The 18,692-nt window shown below is 39.3% G+C and overlaps 1 protein-coding gene across 5 annotated transcripts in view; it reads right to left on the bottom strand.

Moving 5' to 3' along the window:
• Positions 1-18,692, bottom strand: part of SPIDR (scaffold protein involved in DNA repair) — a 195,159-nt gene that overhangs the window by 156,939 nt on the left and 19,528 nt on the right. For 3 of the 5 annotated variants that reach the window (XM_083871162.1, XM_083871163.1, XM_083871161.1), the window contains exon 6: positions 7,409-7,573. The exons of 1 other annotated variant lie outside the window; for it this stretch is intronic. In XM_083871162.1, coding sequence (XP_083727288.1) covers positions 7,409-7,573 — 165 coding nt within the window. Of the gene's footprint in view, positions 1-7,408; positions 7,574-8,554; positions 8,626-18,692 lie in introns of those variants that run through there. One more of the 5 variants, XM_083871165.1, reaches the window with a different exon arrangement.

Below are 18,692 nucleotides of genomic sequence, written 5' to 3'. Positions count from 1 at the left end.
GTAGAATTTGGACAACATTAAAGCGATACCTTATTCATGTCCTGAACAGCAAGTATAGTTGCCCAGGAAAAGCTCCTCTATTTAATTTGAAAACCATTTAAAATGCACAGTGCAGGGAGAAGATCCAGAAAGCATATAAATCAGGTTTTCTACGATAGCAACACCACTGGATTTATGCTCATGGGTTTTCTAGCTCTTATGCGACCACCACATATCATGGCCAAGACTCTGAAGACCAGGTGCACAAATGTGGCCTCTCTATGGATACAACCCTGGCACAAAGAAGCACAGAGGATGTCTGGTTTGACAGACAACATATAAAACCACATTGGTGAAAGCAGAGGAAATGATTTTCTGTAGATGGCAACCACCACCATAAGACTTTGCTTGTGACTGATGAAATAAAATTAAACCAGATTTCCAGGGAGAGAATACAACCCAAAATTGAAGAAAACAAACAAACAAACAAACAAACAAAAAAACCCCAACAGCATTTGGGAGAAATCTGGGGAATTCCCTATTTCACATACGGAAGAGGAAACAATAGCTGTAATGTAATAGAAAGCTAAGGATCTACTTTAAAAAGCAGATGATGTTTATGAAGTACTGCCTGAACTGGTGAACCTTCCCAATAAAATGTCATCATCTAGTGGTGTGGTGTAAGTGCAGGACTGAATCAGAAAGCCTGACGTTTAAGACTCAGTCTAGCATCTCCTGTGGTCTGGGGACACGTTCTTTAAGACAAATTTTTCACAAGTGATTCCCAACTGTATCTGACAACTTTGTTCTGAAATATATTTTGCATAGGTGCCAGCTACCAACTCCCATGTAAAAACAGTGAGCAACGTTAGCATCCAGGGGTGAGGGTAGCAGAACAGCAAAGCATTTATATTTAAAACCAATGTAAGCACACGTTCAAATTTAAAGGACCTTTGAAAGTCCTCACTTAATTGGTTAAGTCTTCAAAAGAGCAAACTGGTAATCACTTGGTAACTTCAGGAAGATGACAATTAAAAGAAGACACTTAAAATGTTCTATGCATGCAAATACATAAGATTATCTTCAGCTATGAAAGCCAAGACAGGCTGCAAGAGGAGTTTTAATGGCACTTAGACATCAAAGTGCAAGAGGTCAGTCCTTTCGGACATAACCAGATGCATTGAAACTCTGCAGACTCGTGGTTTATGTCACATATAAGCCTGTGAGTACAAAGTTGGTACTTCTGCACCTAAGCCTGTTTAGGGGCTTGATTCAGTAGGTGTGAGTTTATGCACTGCAGGGATTTCCACTGCTGTACAAAATGCATTGCTTGCGTTGGAAAGCACATCCACAACAGTAAACACAGCTCTTCTGTAACACTCCAGGCATTTCAGCCTAAGCAACAGAGAAGCATGAACTCTAACAAGACAATCTCTATATTAAGAGAATTTAAATAATTTCCTCTCAGTAAAGCTCTCAAGCCACCAAATAAAGCAACAAGGAGATCATTTCTACCTCTCCCTTGAAGGCTGTGTCACTGCAGAAAAAACCCCCACAAGATTCAAAGGGTCTTGAAGACCTTCAGTCCCTGCTCCACATCAAACAGGCATTAGATAAAGTGCAGGAACACCAGGGAGCTTAAGTGTTCCTTGGTCAGAAAGACAGTAGCTGGGAATCCCGGTATTTAGCACTTAAGCTCATCTGTTTATTGTATACAGAACACAGGCATCTAAATCTAAGTTTAATGGCTATTTTGCAGGCCAGGACTTAGATTCCTGTAGCTCTGGCATGATGATGGGCTGCACCACAGAAATCAGCCCATTTCTGCATCTGCCTCCAAAATATGCTGCAGCATTTTTTGGAAATCCACACAACTCCCAAATCTCCCAAAGCCAATGCTGATCACAGCAAAAAACGTGACAATTCAGTCCTCTTGAGCTGCCTAACCAGGTTTCAATTACCACAGCTTGGAATTTTACAATGACACCGCATGATCAAGCACAATTTAATTGTATTTTCATTTGTTAGTTAGATGAGCTCCTATCCACTTCTGTACTTCCTCAATTCAGACAGTGCAGAAATTCAAGCTGTAAAGACAACACTGAATTTTGCAATGCCTTCAGGACTTCAAAAAGTACTTCAAATACATCAAAGTGGTCAGATAAGTTAGTACTCAATAGGAAGTTGTTTCTCGAAAGGAAATTGCAAATTTCAGTCAAAGAGGAAGATGGCAAGTTAGAATTAACTAACTGTTCCAAAAACTTCGGAAAGCAGGAAGGGCTTGTGAAGGTTGCATAAAGAAATTGCATGCAACCACATAAACAAGCTCAGTTTAGGACTATGTAAGTATCTTAAGAATATGTCTCCAAGCAAAAAAAAAAAAAAAACTGAATAAAAACCACTTAACTTTCTAGCATTCAAATATCCAGTTTTCACTGAAGATGAGGGATTATTTCATATTTGGCCAGCAACAAAGCAATTTGTATTCTTATTTGGCCAGTTAATCCTTTCAGCTTGACCTATGCATATACCCAGTGTCCACATTGTGGGCATCTGGCCACAAGCACAGACAGGGCAATGGGTTTTTAATCTGTCCTATGCAGCCATTCTTACATCTTTCCTCTGCAGCTTGCAATGCTCCTCTGCAGCTAGGGAGAGAGGCACCCTTCTAGGGTCATTTAGTAAAAGAGAATATTGGCACTGAGGAAAGACTTCTCTACCTGCTCAGCAAAAGACACTTTGCCCTTTTTGCCTCAAAACGCCCACTTCAAGCTGTAACTCTACATATATACAGTACTGGCAAAACCTTTCCATTTACCTTGTTACTGTACCTGAACATAACTGGGAATGTGCCCAGTTCACAGACAGTTTTGCTGTAATACCGTGATAGTATGGGCTTGGCACAATTACATCACACACATTATCTTGGCAGCAGCAGCTCCACCAACTGAGCTCAAGGCCAAGACATCAACAGTTGTGCTGAATGAGTTGTCTGAACATTTTTACAAAGGCTGTCCCATTTCTTATGTCTGCTTTAATTTGTTGCCCTTATCTTAGTGTTGTACCAACATCCCTATGCAATACTTGTGTATGCCCAGTAAGTTGTGAGAAAACATGCATTAACAGGCAACAAACTCTAGATTTGTCATGATCCCTTTTGCAAACATGATGCTCAGAATTTTTAAAGCATGGTGAAGTAAAATAGACTGTGCATAATTAAGACTGAGAACTCTACCAAGTGCATGTGTGTCTTGGAGCCACAGGTCTGCTCATGTCTGAACCCTGGGCCTTTCCATGTGAGATCACAGCATAACTCTAAGCTCTTTTTAGCCTCCTTAAATAGCATTCTCAGCTATTTTCAAGCCTTCTCCCAACAATATTTAACATTTTAGCCTGAAACTAGCTTATGTTAGTTTCAGAAATGACAACAAAAATAAACCAAGTGTGCCACCTTGTAAAATCCATGCATCTGACATTTGACAGAGCTGCCTTTCTGCTGGTATCCCTTCATTATGTGGCATCTGCCCCTCCCTTTCCTCCTCTATTCTTCCTCTTTACATAAAAACCCCCCAAAACAAACAAACAAAACCATATTAGGCAAAATATGAAACACAACTGAAGTAAATACTAGAAGCAACTGTATTGCAGCTAGAGCAGAAGATTTCTTTTTAAAATTGTGACTAGTATAATTAAGGTCTGAAAGAAATAGCACTTATTAGGCTTTATTAAAGTCATAGAATTAACACCAGAGGTGAAATGTGTGAACTAAAAAACTGGTACGTTAGTGGTGGCAGTACATTTTCTTATACTAAGGATGAATCCCAGAAATTAGAGACCTGCATTTAGCTTGCACAAAGTGGAACACTCAACAGCCCTGCTGTGTCTTTGAAGAGCTGTGAGGACAAGGACACCTTGCTCATTGTTCAGACAAAGAGAGGCTTTCTGGAGGCCAATCCTCTGTGTATTGAACCACTTGCTTTCCACACCCATCAGCAGCTTCAGGAGCCCAGAGAGACTAAAAACTTCTCCCCACATAATCAGAGCCACATTCACCTTCAAATGCAATATAACAGTAGAAGAAATCCATTGAATGCTGGCAAAATGATCAGAGGCAGCAAGAAGAGCTATAACAATAGTGTCCTCACAGATTCAGAATCAGAAAAAGGAATTTTCAGTAACATGCACCTCTTCTCTGTCCTCACCACTACCCCCAAAAGTAAATCACAGCCATGTGCACTCCTGCACAGTGGCTTTAACACGCTGAGTGATTAAAGGTGATGATGACTATGTGCCATACTATGCATCTTTAGAGGGTTTTCAGTTCAACACTGAGGGGCCAAATGGGGCTACTGTGTATCTAAAATAGTTTAGTCTGATTAAAGGTGTAATTATATAGTTAGTCATAATAGCTGCCATACTTTAAAAGAAACCCACCTCTCCTTCAGGGGAAGGGAAGGAAATTATGCTACTTTATTCATTCAAACACACTCTCAGTTAAATTCAAATACAGCATGTGGACTAGATAAATACAGTGACACACAGCCACAAACACTTAGTAATCCAAGATAGAACAAGGAGATGAATCTCAACCTATAATCTTCGCAAAGGGAAACTAAATCTTATGATTAAGAGTTTTGTCATATCTGTGCAGGTATCAGTGGAGGCTGCGTGTTTTCTTCTCAGCTGTCATAAGAAATTCATGCTGGTTTTAGGGCCTAAATATGAGCAAAGACTTTGTAAACACAGGGTCTGACACAGAGCTTAAGAGATTTATGTGTTTATACGGTTAGCACGTAGCTTCTGTGGATATCCACATAGCAGATTTGCTCTATTATTGTTACTTTCAGCAAATCATCATTGCAGGTTTGCAGGAATAATGACTTTTGTCTAGAGGGGGTTTCCTTGGCTTAGGTCACCTTTCTCAGAGAAGCAGGTGATCTTGAATAGCCTCTGCTATTCTAGCATGAGACAGGGTGGGGGAAGGTAATTTCTGTATATAGTTATACCTTTTGAACTTATGCTTCTGGTTACACAGGACAGAGGATGAAAAAGAAATGCACAATAGACAAGCTTTGGTTTTTCACCTTTTTTTTTTTACCAACACTCCAAGTCTACATTTAACACCACTGAAGACGTTTCTAGAACATAGCCCAGCAACTACTGCCTCGAGACCATCCAGGAGATTCAATTTCCCAAAGAGACGGACACAACTCAGACCTAGTTCACTTGGACACAAGGGAGGGAAGGAACAGTCTACAAAACATTCTAATCCACAACAGTCCCAGCCCCCAAACCAAATGACAGAACCAGGCTGGATAAAACACACATCCCATTTCAAGTGAAAAATACAGGGGAAGGGTGAGAGATACAGGAAAAGAAATTTGTCATCCTTGCCAATAAAGTTTCCAGCTATCTACATGGACACTTTTATACTCTCTGAAAAATCTTCCTCTGGAATAAAATACTTTGAGCATTTGGTGTGCACTGAACAAATCTATTGAATTTCACTGTTTAACCTTCCTCCTCTCCCTCACTTTTATTTATTCAGCACTGGTGTTAGAATTTTGAAATATTCTGTATTTCAACAACTGAACATACATTCCCCACACTAATCATTTGATGAAAGAGAAGGCTGAGCAGGACCCAGCTGAGGCATCACATTCCACATAATTTGTTAAACAACACAAAGATAAATCATCTTTATATGTGCACAGTTTTTAATCAGCATCCTTTGCCCAACATAACTCAGCGGTCAAGTTCCAGGAACAATTTTGAGTCCTGTCATCTCATTTTTTTCCAAGCATTCTCTCCAATGATCCTGTAGTTACATCACTGCACCTCCCTTGAGTTAGTTTTCCCTTTTACATGCTATCTGCTCTTCAAGTTTTTACACACTTGATAAGAGAGCAGAAAAGATAATTGAAAATATACAAGAAAATATTATCTTACATCAACAGAACCATACCAGAAAAAAAAGCCAACACACTAAGACACACTTAAAGCAATAAAACTACAAAGCACCACATACAATAGTTTTATGGGGAAGAAGGATGAGAAAATATTCTTTTTCAGATTTCACACTATTTTCTTCTCCCCCCCACACCCACACCAGGGTGAGGTAGGAAGCAAGAGAGTTTCTTGTTTCTTTTAATTTTACCCTGAAATGTGCTTTAAGTAATTGCAAGTGAGTGACACCTAGTGATGAACACAAATCTGATCATCCTCCACTCTCCCACACAGAGAAGATAAGCCAGCAAGCACCAACAGGTAACTCAGGAGTGGGTGTTGAATCATGGGAACCTGACACTACTATGTTTCTCTCCCTTAAAAGCCAAATATCAAGTGAGCCAGGACATAGAAACTCAGTGCACAGCTAAAAAGAATAAAAATAAAATGGCTAATCTGTTCAAACGAGAGATGGTGAAAACAGATCTAAATCATGACCTGCAAATTCACTTCTCTATTCTCTTTAAAACCAATCAGCTCTCTCTGGAAACACCAAGTTCTCCCAGAGATCTCATTCTTAATTAAAAATATATATCCCAGAAGCAAACAGGAAGAATGGGTTTCTCATTAAACACTAAAATATCAACAGCTGTCTTAGAGCCCAGTTAGTGATGTCTCTGGTGTTACAAATGCTGTCCTGCTGTAAGGATGTTAGAAGCTTGTCAAAGACTCTTATTTTGCCAGTAGTTCCAAAATTATTGCTCACAGAGCAGTTACTGGAAGTGAAGGGGAGGGGATCTAGTGTGATTTCTGGTAGGGTTACAGGAAGGAAAAGTATGCTGCTATGCAAAGTAGCAACAACACAGTCCCCTGAAAGGGAAGCTGGAATAAAGAGACTGAGAAAACTGGTCTGATTTTTTAACACCGTGACATGGGATAATCCTGTACATGGGAAGCTCACCCCAACTAAGAGATTTCTCTCCTTAATGCATTTTTAAGAGCAGTCTGAAGTTCAAGAACTAAGAGAGCAAAATACAAAATCCTGTAGGAAAGGGAAGTGATTAATCTAGCACAGCCATTGCCGCTTTTACACACTTTGTGCCGTTTCATCTATTCCTGTCATGAACAGGATTGTCACTGGAAACTCAGGAGTAGCTCCTGCTTTAAAGACACAAAGTCTTTACATCATGATTAAAAGCCATCCAAGGACAGGAGTAAAAAAAAAAAAAAAAAAAGTGAAATAATAAAAATCAGTGGGCAGAGGACATGCTCCAACTTGCAGACCTTGTTCTGCTCAGTAAACCCATAAACCCATAGCCATCTCCTTGTCTCTCCTCACAGATTCATGTGAGGTCAGGCTATTTTTTTTTTTTTTTTTTTTTTAATCCCTCTGCAAACAAGACGGAAAATCCAAAAGCCTGTAAAAATTTAAAGCCCTGAAACCCCAAGCTCTCCGGAAAACTAACGCAAGAGAGCCATCTACCACACGAAGGCAGGACTGTCGGGGCTGGGGCAGCGAGGGCCGCCGCTGAAACTTATTTGAATGAACTTGACCCAGGTTGGCGGATGGCCAGCGCCCGACGTCACCCCGTGACTTAACAGAACACAGTGTTCTTGGCACCCGCACAAGTATGTGTTGAAATCCACGCTGGAGAGGGAGAGAGAGAGAGAAAAAAAAAAAAAAAAAAAGAAAAGTCAGTGCATGTTTCAAATTAATAAAGGAAAATGGTAATGAAAAGGTAATAAAACGCAAAGGCAGCGTTAGATGTTTTTAAATGGGTCTGCTGCATTTTCGCCTGATTTATTAGTTTATTTATTACTGGCGTTCCCTTACGTACCAGAGGCTCGGCATTCTCCCCAGGACGAGCCCTTCCCTATCCAAATCCCATCCCACGCGCTCTCCCTCTCACCTCTATCTGTGCCCTACCTGGAAAATTCCAGTGCCGCACTCAGCCAGGCAGCGAGGGCACACAGCGGCTGCCTTGCCAGGGCTGCCCCTGACTCACCCCCTCACCCAGCCCTCACCCAGAGGCAGCACAGCAGGCACCCCAAACCTCTAGGGGATGATCGGTGACACAGTTATGTCACTCACCAATGGATTATGCTAACACCTTGTCACAAGATGACAGGCACACAAGTAGAAGGAGAACAGGCAAAATAAACTTAAAGGAACTGTATGTGCTTCCTCCACACACCATATTGCTATTACTTCCCTTTTCTGCATTTCCTCCCTCCTAGACTACCCTGCTTTCTCTCCAAAGCCAGGCCTCAAGCCCTTTTCCTTCTCGCTATCACCTCTTATCTCACTGACGCCCTATTCTCCTCTTCAGTGACTGATCAAGACGCTTGACACCTGTCAGTGCAGGATCAAAACCAGCTCACACTCATCTGCTGAGGAGACTCTCCACAATCACCTCTTCAGGCCTGTACCTGCCACCAGCAAACACACCAGCATCCTGATGGCACAAGCCTCCAGTAATGCTTCACAGCCACGCCATCACTCGTGACAACAGGAACACGGATCCAGTTTCATCCTCACTACCTTCTGCACACACATCCTCAGCCTAGCACCCAGTCCATACCATTAGAGGAACATATAAGGAGATGGCAAGACAAAATTTCTCCCTACCTGGACAGCCCCTGCTGCTTTCACCCTTTCAGTACAAACTGAAAGCTGCATCAGTTAATATCTTATCCAGAGTTTCACCACCCTTTATCCATCAGCTGAGAGATGACAACATTTTTGTCTAGTTATAGATTCTCTAAGAAGACATGCATCTAGCAGATGATCCACATCTCTGGCCAGTCCTTCCAACATCCTGAGACCATGTTGTATGTGAAAGTTGCACTGACTAGTTTTCACCTTTACTATTACACACAGCTATAGAAATAAACCATCTGCTAACCAAAGAGACAGCAAAACTTGCATAGGAAGCAATTAAGTCCTTTCTGGAATCCCTGTTCAGTATCACAGAAAACTGTTTCAAAACACCTTTTCTTCCACCCAGAATTCTGCTTGTGCCTTTCAAATTAAAATACTATTAGCTTCAATACTGTAACAGCAGGGAAAAGAATTCTACTTTAATTCCCAAAGGGTGAAAAAATTTATAAAAACCTCAAGTGTTTATGTTTTGTGCATGTAATTTCCTGATGCTCAAAAATCTATTTTCTGAGTAACTGCATCCTAAAATAAAAAAAAAGTCTAGTGAGATTAAAAAATATATAATTCTTACACTTTTTTTTTTTTGGCCTTACTGTGGGATATAGCAAGAACACATTCACATGTGAAAAAACCCACAAATGTTAGTCAGGGCAAAACAGAGAATGGAACTACTTGAAGAATGAGTAACTTAAAAGCTCCACATAAACAATCTACAATCTTTTGATACAACCACGCATAAGTGAAAATTTTCACAGAGCAAAAGAAAAAACAGTGGACTCAGTTTCTAAAATAATCTTTTTACAGTCAGACTCCAGATCCAAGAAGGCACAAGTAGAAGAGAAAGTGAATTCAGAGATTGGCAAGTTAGAGGAAGAAACAGCATTCAAGTAAGAAATACAAAGATTGCCAGTGACAAAAATGACAGGGAAGTCAAATGACACGCAAATTTCCAGTTACATGCCTTGACTTGATAGTTATCTTTAAGAATCCCTATGGAGGGAGCAGTTCATATTTATTTAACAAAGATGTGCTGGCATTGACATTGTACACTTCTAATGTCAAAGCAGCTGCCTGCCCATTTCCCCCCAAACACAGCCAGAAACACTAGTCCTACAGCAGAGATGGGGGGAAGATTTTCACGGAAGAGGGAAGCTCTTTGGTAGTCTCCTGTTTACGAAGGAGTTGACTGGGTTGTCAAGGAGGAAAAAGCCCCGCAGCAATCTTCATACTACATGCTTTGAATACGTACAATTAAATTTGTCACAAAATTACAGATGAGTCTTCCGTGAAACTTTGAAAGCCTGCCCCAGTACCCTCGCCTCTCTCCTAATTGGGTTTGGCAAGGAGCACCAAGATACTGTTAAGTCTGAAAGTTTGCTCGAGAACCAGATCCACAGGTTAGAGAAGTTTTCTCGAGCCACTCCCAGCTGGCTAGTGGGCAAACCACAGAGAGACTGCCAGAGCCTCCAAGGAGGGCAAAGTTGAGGGCAGGATGTGACACACTTACCGCAATCACGCAGGCTACTTGTCTTCTTAACACCCAGTGAGGTTTACAGCCTCTAAACAAATGAACAGGACTGTTTGCTCAAAAAAAGTGAGATTAACTTTTAAATTGCATTATTAAAGTGTGTATTCAATAAAATAGTTCTTTTTTACACCCTTCAAATCTGTGAATGGGATATGAAAAAAAAAAGTTAGTTGGCATCTTTTACGATTAAAAGATAAAGCAACAAGTCCTCCTGTTTTGTAGCTGACCACAAAAGCCAGCAAGGTCATCCGCTGCCCCCCTCTCTCTCCTAAACCACCTCGTCTCTCTGGAACATGAAGTTCTGTCATATTTTCATTTGCAGTTCAGGGAATCTCAAGCGATTGCATGCAATTAGCTGCACCAAGACAGAAATCAGAGTAGCATATTCCCTGCCTTTGCTATATACTGTTTGAATTAAAACTTTCAACTGAAGCATGTTATGTTTTCATTTAACATATATAAAAGAAAACCCCACCTATCCACAAGTTTAATGGTAAAATCCCATTTTCAAAGCACAGCTGAATCCTGAGCCATCCTCTAACCAGGTTCAACTATGCATATATGAAAGCAATCACAACAGCACACAACCATGGCTAGTTACATACTTGCCAGGTAGGAAAAAAATGCAGGCAAGAGTGATACTTTTATTTTCTTAAATACAAACTGTCGTTTTAAATGAAGGATGAGTGTATCAGGTGGCTCATCATCCTCAAAAACAAGTGTAAGAAAGACTCAGATACTGAAAAAGCACAGAAATATAATGTAGCTCCGTTAGCATGCCAAATTACTAACTTGAGAGTTGGGTCATTTGCTAATAAAGTGAAGAGCACTTGCTGCCTGTAATGTTGCAGAACCTGACAATCTAACATGCTTGCCTACTTTCTCCTCACCTCTTTTTAAACATAGTTAAAATACCCATTTGGAGGGTCAGAGAAAAGAATCTAGGACATATCCATAACAAGAGTGAGTCGTTAAGTGCAGAAGCAACACAAAAACATGACTTCAGAGCAGCAGGAAGTGCGGTAGCACATGACAGATACAATCAAATTCATAGGTGAGTAAACCCAGGATAACGCCACAATTAGGCTGGTGTTGCATTTCAGCTTCTGCAACATTTAAACTCGAAGCATTTTATTTCTATTGCTTTTTTAAGACACCTGATCTGTCAGTCCTCACGAGACTTTGGTCTGGAAATGACTTATTACCATATGAAATGCACAGAAAATGAGTGAAAGGAAAAAATGTCACATTACCTACAGGGCAACACAACAGGATTTATGTGATCTGTGGTTACAATAAATACAGACAGAGGCAAACAAATTGCACCTGACTATGCATACAAAACTCAAGACCTTTCAATTTATTAAACAGAAGTTATTACTGTTTGCAGGAAAGGAGGTGATGCTCCTTGCCAGCTACATATGGCAACATATTTTTAGATGTTTGTTTTTATTTTTACCAATTACAGCTTAGGGTTGATGTGTTTTCTTTTTCAAAAGCCAGTGCAGGTTGAGGTATTTTTCTAAAAACAAACACACACCTGTAGTAGTGACCACATTTTAACCACAGAAACAGTGATACAACCCATTGGGCTTCTGGATTCTAGAGTTTCACAATGTTAAAACAGATTTGTATTCACATCTTAAATAAAACATCAAGTTTGTGTCTTCAGTCTTAATTTCATCCTTACATATTGTTAATTCTTTATGTCCATAATTATCACCTTCTGCACTTTAATCTTGTGTTTCTGCTTCATTATGGACCAGTTTGCCTTAGTTTGTCCTCTGTGTGGTCTTTCAGAGTTTTAGCAAGTATTGATTTTCCACAGTACAGTTTCCTCTCTTTCCAACACTACATAGTTAAGCTCATAAAACCAAACAAAAGAATTCCTTTGTAACTTTTTCCAGCATTGTTTGTTTAGATTTCTATGCATGCAATAAGTCTAGTTTCACGTAGCAGAAATTAAAACACTATTCTTGCTAGAAACTACAGAGACTGGGACTAATGCCTGCCAGAGAGACTGGGGCACCAGGTACAAAGCTTCAGTTTCACTAAACAGAAATAACCAATCAGTTTTGCTTCTTATTCTAGATGCAAGCAGTAAACCAGGGCTTCCTTTGCTTTAGTCCCATCAACACTGGCACAATGCCACATAAGATAACATGTTAACAAGGCTTTGGAAGCTGAGGACTTAAATACACAATAAAGCAGCAATTAAAAAATTGTGGAGATGAAGGAAACCAAGTGAGAACAGCAAGAACAAGTCAGGCCAGAGACTTGTTGAACTCAGCATCCTATCTGGGACAGTGGTCCATGTGAGGTGCAAAAAAGCAGAGAAGCACAAAGCAAGTGAATGCTTCTTCCCCGATACATTCCTGAGGAGTGAGGTGACCTGCAACTCCAGAACTTCCCAAAGGAGCATCATCTGACTTACTAGATAATCAGAATTTTCTCCAGAAAAAAAGTCCAATCACTTTTAAAGCTAATTCTGCAGAATTCTGGTAATATAGTAGAACTTCTTATATTCTAATTAATGTTTTTAACGTCAACAAAGAAAATCACTGGAAGGGATCACAGGTCAGTCACCGGCCATAGACTTCTGATTAAGTCATTGTGGTTTATTATTGCTGCAACATCTAAAGAAGTCTCAGAAAAGATAACGAGTGTTATGCTGAGAACTGTACCAAAACACACAAAAAGAAGTGGCAACTTCTGTTCAACGAATTTGTGGCAGATAATGAGCCTAAGCAACAATAAAGTGGATTTTTAAAGAGTAACAGTGCTGATCAAAAAAAATACATTGAATGATATTTTTCTTGCAGTTCAACCTTACAATATTACCAACACTTGGGGATCTCCTTCAGAACATTTCATTCATTCATTCCAGTTCATTCCAGATCAGGAAAACACAAGCATCCTCCTTCTTTTCAAAAGCAGAGCTAGTGCTGCTAGCACTAGCTGCTAGCAGATGGAGAATTTTTACAATTACTGGCTGCAAGTCTTATAAAAATTAAATCCATTTGCTGTTCTTCCATTTAAAATGCATGGTAACAAAGCAACAGAAATTAGTATTCAGTGGTCTCTTAAATCATCCCTCCCTGCTCAAAATGTGAAAATAAACCACCACACACTGTATCACCAGCAGCCTTACTTTTTTGGCTCTGTGATGACGACAAGGATCATGACTATATCAAAGGTGAATGATTATCATCTACATTATTACTTCTCACTGTTTAGAGTCTGGAGCATGCAAGGCAGAGAGAAAACTTCCACCACCACTTTCCAAAATCCTTACAAATTAATTGATAGCAATTAACAGCTGACTAGTATTTGAAAACCCTGTAACTCATACGCAGAGGATGTAAAAAGTTTTGTTTCTTCACAACTGAATTTTTGAAGTCACAAGCAACTTCTGCATTAAAAGTACAGAAGTAGCTGCAAAGTTATACACACAACAAAAATTATGTTGGGTACTTTATAGTAACATAGTGCAACTCCTCCCCCTCAAATCTTACTGTCATTCTTGCCTTCAAAATTCAGTTGTGTCACAGAAGTTATGTTGCCTTCCAATGCTATATAAAATCATGTCCTAGTATTCCTTTCCATTATATTTCCATTATTTACTTTCCATTATTTCCCAAATTATGATTTCTTCCCCTTACCTCCCAACAAAATGAACTACGATAACTTAAAAATTTATACTCAGCATCCAATTGGATGATCCACTAACAAGATATGTGAGATATTTTTCACTTAGAGTTGTTAAAGTGATGAATCAACTAAACTTCATTATCAACAAGAGTGATACATTCAGGTTTTCTTTCTTTTTTTTTTTAACACTGAAGAAACCAAACCGGAGATTTTGCCACAGATTTTTTCCTCTGAGTTCATTAGATTTGAGAAGCCATAAATATGTATGGGTATCATTTATCTTCACAACTCCTGCGGTTAGTGGAAAGTTTTTAACAATTAAATGCTTTTTCAGATGAGACAAGCATCACAGGATCTTTAAATTGTAAATAACGTAAGCCACAAGACAAAAATAATGTAAGGAACAAACCTAGCTATACTGTTCGCATAGGAAAACTAGAGTCAAGTGCATGTAAAGGTTACAGAGTAGAGGGGAATAATCACCCTCCTGGCATTTGTTTCAGACTTGTTTCACGTAGAAACATTGGTTTTGTTGTTGTTCAAACTGACAGTCTTATCTATTGTCTGGCTCATTGCTTTTTAGCCATGAGAATGGCAATTATGTCCTATTTTATTTCCTTGTCCTAAATTTGTACCCTTCAAAATGTCTACTTAACCAAATATTTTTTAATCCACCATTCCACCCATAAACTATTCAAGAAAAAATACATCTTCTCTTCTTCTCCTCCTCCAATTACTACAGACTGAGGCTGATGACAGTTTCTTAGTCCAAAGAGATGCTTTGGGCCCTTCCTGTTTTAAACCAGTATGCAAACACCATACGAAAACTCTTACATCCTTCCAACATACCACAAATATCTCACATTATAAGGATTAATCTGTTGAGTTCCATAGAGGAGGAACAAGTAAGTTAAAGCTTCTGTAAAGTGTCCTGGTATACAGCTATATGATCTGGTTTTACAAGCAGCTATGTAAAACCATTATATTACTTCCATAATATTAATTCTTTTCTCTGTACAAGTCTGCAAAGAACTTGCCAAAAGGCAACATGATGCCTCATCTGCAACTATCACAAATAAAAGGTCTTTTTTTACATTCTGCCTTTAAACAGATAGTGCACTGTTAGAATGAGGTATTTATTCCTTTTATACAACTAGTTATAGTGTTTTCCTGTTCTAAAAGATACTGAAGTGCTTCATATCTTAAACAAATCACATTATTATTGGAACATACCAGATTCACAGCTTGGCAACACCAATTTTTTTTTTTTACTTTCATGATGCTTCAATGTACTTCAACAAAATGTTTAAAAAAACCCAACATAATTTCCAATTAGTGCTTTTCCAATTAGTCATAAAAATTAAATATTTAAATTTAAAAAACCAAAACAAACCATAAACAAAAAAGCCCAGACTTACCTTCACACTTCTCCCTTACCTAATCAAGCAAATCAAAGAAACTTAAGTTTGTGAAGCTCACTCCAGGGAAGCTAAACTCTTCTCTAGACAAGTCTGGCTAGAGCCATCACTCTCTACAAAATCTATGCTGTCTCAAAAGTTTCTCTCCTTCCCTATGTCTGTACAGAAAGCTTTATTAAAAACATGAAGTAAGCATAAACTAGGCTACGTGAAAGAACACCCTGCAGAAGCCACACGGAGCAGCAGGTGGTAGAGAGCTACAGCTACAAAGGGTATCCACTGCACTGACAAAGTGGAGACTCATTTGCAACATTGTCTTTTGGTATGTGACTGCTCAATTGCTCTGCAGAGGAAGCACCCAGGGTGGTGATAGTAAAAAGGACAAAATTCATACACACTGAAAAGCCCACAGCACACAAACATGGGAATAGCTGAAGGGGAGTCTACCAAGGATCATTCTAGCCCCTTACTTTTGTCTCCAACTATGATTAATGTCAGATGTTTAGGGAAGAGTTTAAAACAGGACAAGCATGCAGCAGTGTTACCACAGAAGAGTTGTCCTGATTCCCGTTTCTGGCTACTAGAGGCAAGATCTTTTTATTTAATTCTTAACAGATTTGTCTTGTCTTCCTTGAGTTTGTCCAGTTAGTCTTGAACCCATGTAATCTTTCAGCATCTGTGTCATTCTGTGACAAGGAGTTCAGCAGCTCATATGGCGGGATGAATCAACTCCGTTTTGATGTTGAATCAACCTGTTAGTTTCACTTGATGCCTCCTAGCTTGAGACAGTAGCCAGTCATTTGGTCCACTTCTTATCTATTTATGAGGCATGGGTTTCTTTCATGCCCTCTCCATTGCAATCTCTTTATGAGTTTGAAGATTTCTATTCTCTAGAACTTTTTGCTGCTATCAACTTGCTCTGAAGCTTTTCAAGCTCCACTGCACCTTTTTTATTGTGACTGGAAAAACCAAAGCTACTATCCACAAGTATAGTTTGTGTGCAACCTTAGGGGATTCTTAAAGTTGTGCTGTTTTAGCAGCCTTTCAGAGTATTTAAAACCCAGAACAAACCTCAACCCTACTCATACACAACTATTTAGGTCAGGATGAAGCTGCTCTGCCCATCGTGTTTGCCTTCACAAGCAGAGAGTTCCAGTCTGGGTTTCTCACTTAGCTTTAATGTTCCCTTTCCCATGCACAGAAAGGTGTCAAGGTGTCTGCAAAACAGCAAGTTTGCTGCAATAAGTGTTTCTAAAGAGTTGCAACCGCATGAGAGTACTTGGTGGCACAGGACTAAAATGTTGTATTAGGCAAGACAGAACCAGTGAACTGACACCAAACAATGGCCAGGTGAAGGTGAATGGGGACAAGAGAATGAAATAGTAACTTGTGCTGAGGAGACAGAGTGGGAGGAGAATGACTGGGACTGAGTCAAAAAGAATGCCACTGCACTGGGACTGAGCAGTGAATCAACAGCCATGTGCAACAGCTTCTCCATGTGTCCAGGAAGTTGGAATAACAAAGCTCAAATGAAGTTGTGAGTAGTGGGAAAGATATTATATGAAGTAACAATTTCATAGCATATTTCCAGAGAGATTGAGGACAAAGATAAAACCAGCAGGTAGTCAAGGCTGTTGACCTCATCTGAAGGCAAATAATGTTATCCTAAAGGGGTAAAAAGGGATGGAGCAGCTGGTCTACACACAAGAATATGCTAACAGATTCCTACAGAGCAGGCAAAACCCTCTTTAACATACTTTAATATATTACATCTAAGGAGTTAGAGACTATCTCCACAGAAAGGGTTAATCAGTTGCCAGTGTTGTTAGTCTGGAACATGAGTGTCCTGATAACAAGAGAACTGTAAATCTGAATTGTCATCTACAGATGATTCAGACGTTTGTATAGAAACTGCTTATCACAGAACATGACACAGACCTTGACAAACTGGATATGAGGGAGATATTACATTTTCACACCATCCCAGTCCCTTCTTATTGTTCCCAAGAAAGTCAACTCCTCATCCAACAATATTTCATACCTCCAAATTTCTCAGTTTCTATTATACATATTCTCAGTTTATGTCATTTGTTCTGTCCCTCTTTATTCCTCTCTTACCTATCCAACTCACTCCCACACTGCAATGGGAGCCAGGAACAAAAGTCATGTTTCCTATACCTTACCATCAAACTGCATTCTTTACAAGCTAAAGATACAATGCCACGATTTAAAAAAAACCAAAACAAATCCACCACAAAACAAAACCCCACATAACTGCCTTCTTCCATATATAGATATGGACAGAGTTTCATCCATTAAAGAGAGATACACAGGAGCATCATCCATTAAAGAGAAACACACTGGAAAAACCTCAGGGGTTTTAATAAACCTGAAGTTTAGAATTCTTTCTAAACTTTGGTTTCCTGTGTTTTCTAAGATATTCTAAATTTACTTCTAGATCTTCACAGTGCAGTAGATTCTATGAAGAGATGCTACACACTAACCCTTACTACAAAAGGAACTTCTCTTTTGGTGAAAATTGACAAGGAACTTATTAGAAGAGGAAGCCTAAATACAAGGATAGTTGGATGATTTTGGTACACTTCATGCTTTACTTGTTCTACCAGGAATTGGATGATCTTAGACATTTAGTTGTCTTATTTTCATTTGAAAGACATTTTATAGGCAGTATTACATATGCATTTTTTTGAGAAAGACATATGCATGTCTTTCTTATACTGCTACCATAAACCTCAACACCAGTAAGATTCACTTGTGAAAAGATGAAAGCTGCAACTGCACTAGGAACCTTGAAATGACATGCAATTTTTTTTTTCCTTTTTTTTCCACAACTGGTTGCAACAAACATCCTTGGTAGTAAAAGAGAATTTTACTCTCCCCGATGGATTAGGTCCCTCTCCTGACACCATGAACTAACAAAATGGGTGACAGAATCAGCCACTAAAAGATCACAAAACTATTTTTAAAGCATCATGAAAATCTACAAGAAGGAATGAACCAAAGGCTTTTAGAGAATTTAAGCCATTAACCAATCTACTCTGTTCAGGTCTTCTTCCAGAACTATAATATTTAGAAAACACATTTATAAGAAAGAGAAATTACTAAGACTGGTCCTGTGTATCCCACTAAAGTTCTCTTCCACCATTTCTTCAAAAAGAATTTCCAACAAATCCAAATCAATCTCTCCTCCAATTTATCCTGAAGACTCCTGAGGCAGTTTGAAAGACAAAGTCAGACAAACCAAAACTCAGCAGCTTTCTCACTGTGCTCACGACTCTTTGCAGAGCACAAAACTATTAGCAAATTATCCATAATAGCAAACAACAGAAACCTCATCAGAGGTGAGTAAACCAGCAAGACAAAAGCCTTTAATTTCCTATTAATGTTGTTAATTCCTCTGGCTTTATCTTCTCTCTCCTTTGAAAGGAGAGCACTGCACTTGCAGCAGTGCATGCCCCACTTGTCCCTGTAGCCTCCTCCGTGTGCA

The sequence above is a fragment of the Zosterops lateralis genome, assembly GCF_965231275.1.
Source record: "Zosterops lateralis genome assembly, chromosome: 1".
In the NCBI taxonomy this organism is placed as follows: Eukaryota; Metazoa; Chordata; class Aves; order Passeriformes; family Zosteropidae; genus Zosterops; species Zosterops lateralis.
Note: the sequence above shows the minus strand (reverse complement) of the source record. Positions and strands in the feature narration are given on the sequence as shown.